General features: G+C 38.8%; 1 protein-coding gene across 1 annotated transcript in view; it reads right to left on the reverse strand.

Annotated features, from left to right (window-relative positions):
* Window positions 1-10883: 10883 nt before the first annotated feature.
* LOC106868158 (uncharacterized) overlaps window positions 10884-12202 on the reverse strand; it is a 42389-nt gene continuing 41070 nt past the window's right edge. Inside the window, exon 2 of the mRNA XM_089346571.1 lies at window positions 10884-11375. Within this exon, the coding sequence (XP_089202697.1) occupies window positions 11018-11374 (357 nt within the window). The 5' untranslated portion in view covers window position 11375 and the 3' untranslated portion in view covers window positions 10884-11017. The remainder of the gene's footprint in view (window positions 11376-12202) is intronic.

Raw genomic sequence — 12202 nt, forward strand, 5'->3', positions numbered from 1 at the left:
GCCCCTCAAAGCCTCCAACTTCCGCAGTAATGGCTCGAGAGTCAATACATACAGAAGGGAAGAGAGAGGACACCCTTGGCGAACCGAACGCGAGATGTTGAACGGTTCCGATAGATGGCCGTTCACCCGTATGACCGAGCAGATGCCGCTGTATAAAGCAGCTATCCACCCGCGGAAGACCGGACCGAAGCCAGCTGCCTTGAGAACAGCTGCCAGGTATCGATGGTCGACCCTATCGAAGGCTTTAGACTGATCTAAATTGATCAAAGCCCCACCCGCGCCAGCTTCGTTACCCACCCTCTCTATGATGTAGTGCATGAGATGGAGGTTGTCGTGGATAGACCTGGTCGGCACGGCGCATGTCTGCGCCTTGCCGATCAGTTTGCTCACGACAGGCGCCAATCTCTTGGCTAGCACCTTGGCCAAGATCTTCAACTCTGTGTTGAGCAGAGTGATGGGCCTAAAGTTCCCTATAATGTCCCCCTTGTTTGGGTCCTTAGCAAAGCCACCACTCCTCGACAAACAAAGGCAGGAATTCTCCCGTTTTGTTGCCAGTTCCAGTAGACGTTTGTCAAGACGCCCGCAAACAAGTCTGGCATTGACGTATAAAGTTCGTAAGGCAGACCATCCAAACCCGGCGATCTACCTCTCGTGCAGCCTTTCATCGCTTCCTGTACTTCCCAGGCAGATATGGGTCCTTCGCGGGTCGAGAGTTGCGGCAGGCCGTCTAGGTACACACCGAAGTCTGTTCCGTCGTCCGTCCTACCGTCGTCCCGAACAATCGAGCAAAGTGCTGCTGAAAGGCTGCACACATCTGCTTCGGTTCCGAAATCTCGCAGTCGTTCTGGTCCACCAAAGACCGAATGGTCGCTCTGCTGCCACGCTTCGCCTCAACCACGCGGGCCCATCGAGCGGCCTTAGTCCCCTCCCCGCTTACCGAAAGTGCTTTAGCTCTGACACCGCAGCCTTCATGCTTGGCATCAAAGTGTTGGTCGAGGGCCAACTTCGCTGCTAACACGTCGGATGCGATGCCTGTCCTAAGAGCCTCGTCTAGTTTGTTAACTAAATCCCGCTCTAATAATAATAATAAAAGAGGAGCGCCAGCCTTGACAGCGGCTGGACGTGTTCCTCGCTGTTCTTACCATTCAGTAGCTGAAAGCCTTAGAAACACTAATATGACCCAGCTGGACAACGGCGAACAAAAAAAAAAATAGAATAATTCTGAAAGACTGGAATATATACAATATCCTGTGAGTATTTAAAATTCCCTTCAAAATAAGTTAAGAAATTTACATATCTACAGTTTTCAAACACACAAACTTTGATATCCACAACTGTTGTGAATACTCATCCTTTCGTCTCTCCTTGAGTATCCGAAAAAGTAAACATACATTTTTTTTTATTCTAAAAACATTAGTTTTCTCTGTGTGGACATACAAAAGACCATCTTCGGTGAATCTTAAAACTTTCTGTGAAAATTTGACTCTTGTCTTTTCTTTCCTTTCTTCCCGAGTATTCAGAAATGTAAGCATCTTTTTTTATTGCAAAAACACAACTGTTTTCTCAAACTGGACATACAAAGGAACATCTCTAGAAAAGTCAACTTTAATTTCTACAATATTACCTTTATTTTCTCCCTGACTAGCTGAAATATGCAATAACAGAAAAGCACGTGGAATAATAATAATAAATTCTCTCTGGTCGAACACAACTTCTCTATTCACAAATAATACAGAACAGAGTAAGTCGGCCCTTCCTTAATTTTTCTTAAGGTCACTGTTGCTGTTGCTCGCTGTTAGTAGTATAAACATTTGAACTCTTTTTGACCGACCCCGTCCCATCTCACTAAAAAAAAAAAGAATACATGAACCGCACTTACTACTATTACTACTACTATTACTACTACTATTACTGCTACTACTACTACTGCTATTACTGCTACTACTACTACTACTACTACTACTACTGCTACTACTACTACTACTACTACTACTACTACTGCTATTACTGCTATTACTGCTACTACTACTACTGCTGCTACTGCTGCTACCACCACTACTACTGATATTACTACCACTACTGCTACTACTACTGCTGCTGCTACCACTACTGCGCTGCTGCTGCTGCTGCTGCTGTCACTACTACTGATATTACTACCACTGCTGCTGTTGCTGTTACTACTGCTGCTACCACCGCTGCTGCTGCTACTACTGCTACCACTACTACTGCTACTGGTACTGCTGATTTGCTGTTACCACTACTACTACTATTACTACTGCCGCTGCTGCTGCTGATAGTGATGTTACTGCTGCTACTACAACTACTGGTGGTAGTGGTGGTGGTGGTGCTGCTGCTAATGATGATAAACGCGGCCCCTGTATGAAGATTAGTGGTTAAAAAAATATACAAAAAAAACCAAAAAAATTTGTAAAATAAAATTTTAAAAAAATGAAAATTTAATAATTTAACTTTACTTAAAAAAAAAAAATTCAAACAGTACACCAAATCGCTTGTCCAATGGTTATAATGGAAGCGCACCTGTCAGGAATCTGTCAGCCTGACGACGAAAAATTTTCAAATGGCAGAATATCTTCCCCGAATACGAACCTGGAAGGTCACTTAGACGGGATTTGTCCCAAATTAAGCCCCCAAAGTTCACCACCACAACGACCACAAAATCAAAAATGTAAAAGAATTAAATGGAACCGGGAAGAATATAAAGAAGTAATTTACGCTTATTACTTTGCATTAAGTAGGCCAACCCAAGAGAAACACACCGCAAACTCCTACAGAATTTGGAGGAGCCGGAATCCAGCTAGCAGACCAAACCTGGATGAAAACAGATTAGCAAATGTTAGAAGAGATATCCTCAGAAATACCAGACTCACAGATGCAGAATTGACCTCTATTATAAGAGCAGTAGAGAATGACCTAAATATAAGTCAGGAAAGAAATAATGAAGCAGAGGAGAGGAACGTTGGACCACAAGCATTGACTGAAAGGCGACCATCTGCCGAAACCACTCAAGAGCCTGAAGAAAAAGGAGAATATAATGACCCTAGGGAAAACAGCCAGGAAAATAATGTCGAAACAGAATTTGAAGACCACATATTTGCTGAACAACACAGAAAATCTATCACTGAAATGAAGCAGGAAGTTCTGAATGAGCTTGCAGTTGTAGCGCATACAAATATGAATGATAGGGAACCACTCCATAAACTACCAAATGCACACCAACATAAAACGCAAATAAAAATTGGCAACTGTGTTACACAAGAGATCATACAACAACTAAAACCCGATCTTAATAAATTAAATGAAATTATTTACTCTGTTGCTAAGGTAATCGAAAGACGCTGTTTAACACCCGAAAAACCAACAATACCAAATTCGAAAAGAAAATCAAACTGGAGGAGTAGAATTGAAACTGAGATTGAATCGTTGCGAAGGGAGATATCAATATTAACTGAGCTAATCTCTGGAAATGATATAAGATCAAGAAAAATCAGGAAGATCGTGAGAAAATATGGACTCTCAACAAGAGAAGAACTAATGTCAGCGAATGAAACACTTAAACAAAAAGTTCAAGCGAAGGCTCAGAGAATACGCAGATTTGAGAAAAGAATCAGATTCTACAGGCAAAATAAGATGTTCAAATCCAATGCCAAATCATTTTACAGGGAAATAGGGAAAGAAAAAATAACCATTGAAAATCCACCCCTAATGTAAGAAGTTGAAAACTTTTGGAAAGGGATCTGGAGTGATGAGAAACCATACAATGAAAATGCAGACTGGATCAAACGCACCCAAGATGCCTACAAAAATCTACAAGAACAGGTATGGGAAGACATCTCAATCGCCGATCTAAGGAGGGCACTAACGAAGGCTCATAAGTGGAAATCCCCTGGTTCTGATAGAGTACCAAATTTCTGGCTCTCATCACTCTCGTCCGCACACAAAATGTTAGTAATACTATTTAATACAGTTCTATATTTAAGAGATGAGGAATTATTTACATTATTTACATTATTTACATTTGACGGATATTCGTCCTCATCTTGTTTGTTGTTAACAATAAACAAGATGAGGACGAATATCCGTCAAATGTAAATAATGTAAATAATGTACTATTTAATAGTATTATGAAAGACCCAGAAAGAACTCCCCATTGGATGACAAAAGGTATTACTTACCTCCTCCCGAAAAATAACGAAACCAAAGACCCAAAAAACTACCGGCCTATAACATGTTTGTCTACTACCTATAAGATTTTGACATCTATTCTAGTGGAGAAAACATATACGTTTATGGAAGAGAATAACCTCTTTCCCACTGAACAAAAAGGATGCAGACGAGGCTCATACGGACGCAAAGATCAGCTCTTAATTAATCGCATGATCCTTGAGAACTGCCATAACAAGCGCAGAAATCTCAGCTCTTCATGGATTGATTATAAAAAAGCCTTTGACAGCATATCACATTCGTGGATTCTGAAATCGCTGGACATTTTCAAAATTTCTCCTGTGATTTCAGATTTTTTAAAGTATATGTCACTATGGAACACGAAGCTGCAATTATATCATTCTAATGGAGTATTGCACTCAAACAATATTAGCATAAACTGTGGCACTTTCCAGGGTGACTCGCTCTCACCACTAATTTTCTGCATAGCACTGATACCACTCTCAAGTGAACTGAATAGAACAGGGTATGGCTACAAAATTGACAACAAGAAAATAAGCCATCTATTTTATATGGATGATTTAAATCTATATGGCAAAGATGATGAAGAGCTTCAGGGACTATTACATACTGTGAAAGGATTCAGTGATGATATCGGGATGGAGTTTGGCCTTGAAAAGTGTGCCAAAGCCACTTTTAAGAAAGAGAAACTAGTAAAGTCAAGTTCAATAGAATTAGATGTCGAAACAGTAATAAAAGAACTTGAGCAGGAACAAACCTATAAATACCTAGGAATAAATGAAGGCTCTGGTATCCAGCATGCAAGCATGAAAGAGAAGGTTAGGAAGGAATGTTATAGAAGAGTTCGAGCAGTTCTGAAGTCTGAGCTGAATGCATATAATAAAGTGTTAGCCATAAATTCCTTAGCAGTCCCAGTTGTTCTTTATAGCTTCAATGTGCTTAACTGGAATACCAGTGAAATAGTCAAAAATGATAGAAAAATCCGCAAGCTACTGACTTGTAATAAGATGCACCATCCAAAGGCAGATGTGGATCGTCTTTACCTTCCAAGAGCTCAGGGAGGTCGAGGCTTGATTCAGCTTGAACTTACGTACAAAACCACCACAATCGGACTGGCCAAATACCTTGAAACAACCAACGATTGGATGCTGAAACTTGTTGAAAAACATGAAAGACCGAAAAAACTTCACTCTATTCTGAAAGAGAGCAAAAAATTCGCTACCGAACTCTTAGATATCCACCAGCTTTATCAGGTTGAAGGAAATGCGCCAACTGCTGCTGCAAACAAAATAAAATTAATTGCAAAGACAAAAAAGCACATGAAAAATTAGCTAGCAGATGGGAACAGAAACCTCTGCATGGCAAGTATGTGGCTCGTAGCAAACAAGCTGATGTCGACCAGAAACGCACGCATCAGTGGTTACGAAGTTCGGGGCTAAAAGCAGAGAGTGAAGGTTTCATATTGGCTGCTCAAGACCAAAGCTTATTAACCTGGAACTACCAATCCAATGTGATAAAAAATGGAGCTGACCCAAAATGCCGATTTTGTAACGATGCAATTGAAACTATAGACCACCTAATCTCAGGGTGTAGAGTCTTAGTACCTGTAGAATATAAAGCAAGACATGACAGAGTTGGCCAGTATTTACACTGGACAATATGTCAGCATTATAAAATCAAAACCGCTGACAAATGGTATAAACACCATCCTGAAGCTGTGACTGAGGGAGAAAATGTATCGATTCTCTGGGACTTCCCCGTACATACAGACAAGACTATAAAAGCTAATAAACCGGATATCATTATAAAAGATCAGACAAAGAAGACGTGTTTATTAATTGACATGAGTATTCCCTCTGATCATAATATAGCGGCGAAAGAATTTGACAAGATCAGTAAATATAAAGACTTGCTAATAGAAATTGAAAAAATGTGGCACCTCAAGGTGACTACCATACCAGTGGTTGTAGGATCTCTAGGAATGATAAAAAAAGGTACTGAAACCTATTTGAAAATGATACCAGGCTTACCATTCCTACAGGAAGTGCAAAAAATCGTGCTAACTGGAACGACTCATGTACCGAGAAGAGCATTATCGCTGTGAAAACAACATCCATTCATGAATTTTTTTTTTCTTTTAAATACATGTTTTACCTGTGAATTTGCGTGTGTAAACTGGGAATGCATACAACGAGTTTCTCTGCCCTAGGTGTATGGAAAACACTCGGCGAGAAATGGAAGAAAATTTGAAGAAAGAAGAAAAAAAACAACATAATAATAATAATAAAAGTCCCTTCTACTAAAAGCACAAGGTCTGACATTTTGGGGGAGAGGACTAGTCGATTACATCGACCCCAATATTTCACTAGTACTTAATTTATCGACCCCCAAAAAGATGAAACGCAAAGTCGACCTAGGTGGAATTTGAGTTCAGAACGTAAAGTCGGATGAAATGCCGTTAAGCATTTTTCCTGGCGCACTAACGACTCTGCCAACTCGCCCGCTTCAATAATGAGGATGATGATAAACGCCCTGATGCAGTACCAGACAGTGGTTCCCATGGCTTCTGATCTTAACTAATCGGAAGTGTTAACATGTACATGTTTTCTCTTGGTATAAAAGATGGGCTACAACAAATACTCTAGATTTACTTGTCAGTTGTTTGACATTAACCTGTTGAGCATGCCCCTTAGTGACTGACGATAAGTGCATCTCTGATCACGAGTAGTAGTTGGAGAACATCATAGCCAAATGTTTTTGGCGGTTTGAATGATTCACCTCAGAAAACATAGGTGTTTTGTTCATCATACTTAAACAACCCTTATTGAGGGACTTTTTGAATGGGATTGGTTACTCAACCTGAAGAAAATTCTAACTAGGCTCCACCTGCAGGGTCCTGCACTGTTCATCTTGATATGTAAACACCATGCGTGCACATGATTCTGATGCATGTGCCTGGTGTACTCTTATCAGACGTGTAGTCATGATGGATATATTGGGTTTCGTATATTCGTCACTTTCATAGCATGCACTGCTCACTATTAACTGGTCAAATACTGAAATTCGTAAGCTTGATCGAAAAATCCGAAAATTGTTGATAATGAATAGAATACAACGCCCAAAGGGAGATGTGGCACGACTTTACTTGCAAGAAAAAAAGGTGGCTGTGGACACTTAGAACTTGAATTGACATTGAAAATTACTACTATTGACCTAAGCATTTATTTGAATAATTCTGGTGACTGGATGCTTAAACCTGTCTTAAAGCACGAAAACAAGGAAACCTCATATTCAGTAACAACTGAGGCAAGGTAATATTTAAGTGAATTCCAAATACAGTAAGCTCCAGAATTAGATGAACTGAGAATAAATACAGAAAAAATTAAACGTATGAAAGCCCTTGTTAAAAATGCTGTCTTAAATATTCTCAATGATAAACGGCAATAAAAACTGCTCAATGGCAAAACACCCAGAGAGAACAATGCTGAGCAGTCCAGGTCAATGCCTACCAACAAGAAGCTACCAGGCCAACATCTTATAGAATGGCAGTAGCCCAACATGTTGTGTATGTAAACAACCGACGGAAACCATTGATTATATCGTCTCCGTGTACAACCATCTTGCACCCTCAAAGTATCTCAACGGGCATGATAGAGCGACGACACAGTATATTCACTGCGTAATTTGCAAGGATCTATACCTGCCCCATGATTAAAAAAAGCTAGTAAGAAGAGAAACCACTTCCAGTGCTTGAAATTGATCATATCCAGGAACTGACAAAGGCCATATAAATCCACAGACGTTATAAAACTAAGGAATACCTAGTTGAGAAGGAGCATGATCAAATTTTCATTTTCAAGCACATCATATCTAAAGCTAAATTACTTAATATGTCCTATTTTTAAGACGACAGAAACTTTCTTTTAAGTTGCACTGCTGTAGCATCTTTTTATTATCCTCACCAATGAACTAGTTCCTGTTGTTATTTGACTCCTCGATCCGCTCTAATCGAGCAGACTGATCAAAGCCGTTCCTGTTATGACCACTCCCTTATATTTTCAAATATAGCTGACGTAGAACAACTTTAACCAATGCATTTTCATTTTAGAATAATGACAGAATTAGATTTGAGGAAGAATTGAACCAAACGACCACCTAAAGATTCCATCACCGGCTCGTCTTTCAAACACTGTTTCCAAATATATGAATATTTGCCGTATAACTTATTTTATTTAGTTCCCCTTGGTCGTGGGATTGATCACTGAAGTGTCTAGGTTTCATATCACGTGAGAGATGATGAGATATGTCCATGGCCGATATATTTACTTATCAAACTTTCTCTACATATCCATCTGTATTACCGTATAATTGAATGTTTTATTAGGTTACTGTCATTTGTTCAGGTTCTCCGAAGGACATCGTTTAGAGATGGGTGGACACTGCCATCTTGACTTTTACCTGGTACACTTCATTAAGACAAAAAGGGAATGCGACCGCAATAACCTCTAAAAATCACATGTCTTACTACATTGTAGCATGGCTATTTTTAAGCATATTATTAACTCGTGGCTTCTACCGGTTCAGAAAGATTTTGATACAAATTTTGTTTTTCTGTTACTGCTGTTGTTGTTTAAGCCCAAATTAATCATGGGCGTGTAGATTTATGACCAAAGATGATGAGGCCGTGACTAAATCACCATTTTCCCACTTCCTTTTCAGACTTTATAATCCAGATCTACATTATCTAGTGTCCCATGTTCCTTTTAGGATTTAGAATATGGTTTGAAAACAATTTGATATCTAATTCTTGCAGGTCAAGCGATCGTATACACACTTTTTCTATGGCACGGACCAAGAAATCATTAGCCAAATGTCTCTTCCTCTGATTAGTGATTCGGTGATCGAAATTTCGCAAAGTAAAGCATTTAATCATCTCGTCTTGTCTCGCTTCATCTTCTCTAGCTGTGAAGGCGAGCCCCCCCCCCCACCTCCCAAAAAGTGGGTGGGGGGACGAAAAGAAACCCTAAGTTCTGAGCCTAAGTTCTCTTTGGTTCATCGTCAACGAAGAATGTGACTAATCTGCATGAAAACAAAACTGATGTGAATGGAGGAATAAGTTCTGATGTATCTCGGATGAGGGCGTGGCTGTGTAGTAAGAAGCTTGCTTACCTACCACATGGTTCCGGATTCAGTCCCACTGCTTGTCACACCATGAGCAAGTGTTTTCTACTATAGCCTCGGATCGATCAAAGCCTTGTGAGTGGATTTGGCAGACAGAAACTGAAAGCCCCAAGTGAATATGTGTGTGTGTGTGTGTGTGTCTTTGTGTCTACATTTGTCACGCCATCACCGCTTGACAACTGGTTTTGATGTGTTTACGTCCCCGTAAATTAGCAGTTCGACAAAAGAGACCGATGGAATAAGTACCAGGCTTAAAAAATAAGTCCTGTGGTCGATTTGTTCGACTAAAACCCTTCAGGACGGTACTCCAGTATGGCCGCACTCAAATGACTAAAACAAATAAATGAATAAAAGAATATAATTTGTCACACCCTGTAATATTTCTTGTCAGGTCTTTTCTACATACTTAATACTTTTATGTTACAAAGATGTTTCTACATTTTTACCACACCATCTATGCTAATTATCGTATAGCTTTAACTAATAATCATTAGCACGCTGGCAGAACTGTTAGTTCCCCAAGTGAAATGCTTAGCGGCATTTCGTCCGTCTTTACGTTCTAAGTTCAAATTCTGTCGAGTCAACTTTGCTTTTTATTCTTTCGGGAGTCGATATAATCGACTCAACCACTTCGGAGTAAGAGTATAAAACTACCAAGTCATGTCAAGCCAGTATGATCTCAAGCTCAATTTCATAGCCTCCACATCAGACCGTAGCTGGTGGAGAGAAGATGCTTAGGCCTTCATCCTACAATGGACTGAACATAGGCAGTCCAATCTAAATGTGTGGGTTAAATCTATTGTAAGTCTCTCATGCATGAAATATGATTTCTCTCATGGTTATCTGTTAGGTAAGTTTCCATTTGTATTTCTCACAAACATTCTTTGACACTAATATTTAAGTATACTGTTCTTTTAAATGTAATTCTTTCAAAATTCGATTATCACAGCTTCATAATGAAATCTTTTGTGGTAGGCAAAAGAGTAGAAACAAAAAATACCCCCCGGAAAACAACGCATTAAAGTTTTCTTTTTTAATAGATAAACCAAACTGCGCCAAAATAATAGACTTGTATACAAAACAGCTACACATAGAAGACATTTTTTTTTTTTATCTCAGAGGAAAACTACCGAGGTTTTTTTTTTACAATATAATAAGAACAGCAATTAAATATTTTGCGTGGCTTCCGTTAATGATGTTTAAAAAAATTACCATGATGCTTCATTATTCAACTCCCAGAAGTATTCACACTTCAAATCTTCTTAACAATAAACACTGCATTTCTGAAGTTAAACTTTAATGAAATACCCATATTGAGAAGAAACAGAAATTGCCGAATAATAACATTCCTGACAAACTCACCATTCCTAGATTACAAAGTGATGCAAAATGTAATCCTGTAATTCTTTAGAATGTGTATCTTCAGTAACTGCTGAAATAAACAAGTAGTACGCACAGAATCATAGAATACAAAAATGAAATAACTTTAAAAAACCGAGTGAAGAAGAATAACTATTTTAATTGAATCAACCTCGCTGAAGACAATAACCAATTCGTTAGGTCTTTACTTAGTTCATACTGGTACTCTTTAATTCTCACCTCATTATATATTTGATTTTTTTTTCAGAGTCTCTTAACCATATCTGAACACAGCAGATCCTGTGCCTCCACTGGGAGAGTTATCGTTGCTGCTGCTAGCGCCACTACCGCCATGGTTATCAAAAGGAAGGTAACCCATAGGTCTCCAAAATGCTTTCCTCTTAATGGTAGTATAATCTGAATTGTCTGCTTCCTTGTTACCAGCAATGTCTACGTTGGATAGCTTTCCGAGAATGTATGCTTGAAGTAATGCTCGACTGTCAGAATCACTGAGGCCGGTTTGTCGTAACGAACGCAGAGTAATAACATGGTCATTCCGCTTCGGCAATGAATGTACGCTTGAAGCAAACACGGCAACGAGACAGAGCACATGAATTATATTTATTCCCATCCTGAAAAATAATAGAAAAAGAAATAAAAAGTATGAATAAAAAAACTATAGCTAAAAGAAATTATTAAATAGCATTGGTTTCAAATTTTGGCACAAGGCCAGCAATTTCGAGGGAGGGGGAAAGTCGATGACATCGACCCCAGTGCTCAACTGATACTTATTTTATCGATCCCGAAAGGATGAAAAGCAAAGTCGACCGCGACGGATATTGAACTCAGAACGTAAAGACGGACAAAATACCGCTAAGCATTTTACCTGTCTTTCAAACGATTCTGCCAGCATGCCGCCTCAAAGTTTTAAAAAATATTAGAATTCTTTTTTGAATATGATAATGATAATCAGAATTCAACGAGTCAATTAGTATTGTTAGAACGAGTAATTTTCGTAAGAATATATATATATACATATATAGCAATTTGAAAATGGAGGAGAATATGCGGTATCCATCGACTTGCAGACAGTGTATTCCGTTGAATTAATAAAATTTATTTTGCAACTAAAGTGACAAAAACTACAATATACAAATGCTTATGACATACCATGTTATATTAACAATCAAGGTTACAAATATAAAGTGCATTAGGAATATTTATAACCTTGATTGTTAATATAACATGGTATGTCATAAGCATTTGTATATTGTCGTTTTTGTCATTTTAGTTACAAAATAAATTAATTAATTCAACGGAATACACTGCCTGCAAGTTGATAGGTACCGCATATTCTCCACCATTTTCTAATTGCTATATAAATTTAGGGTAAAATTTTACCCGCACCCACTTATTACACTTGGTATAACACTAGTGTAACAATAATTGGGCACCCTCC

This window comes from Octopus bimaculoides, chromosome 2 (assembly GCF_046866305.1).
Source record: "Octopus bimaculoides isolate indiv1 chromosome 2, ASM4686630v1, whole genome shotgun sequence".
Taxonomy (NCBI): Eukaryota; Metazoa; Mollusca; class Cephalopoda; order Octopoda; family Octopodidae; genus Octopus; species Octopus bimaculoides.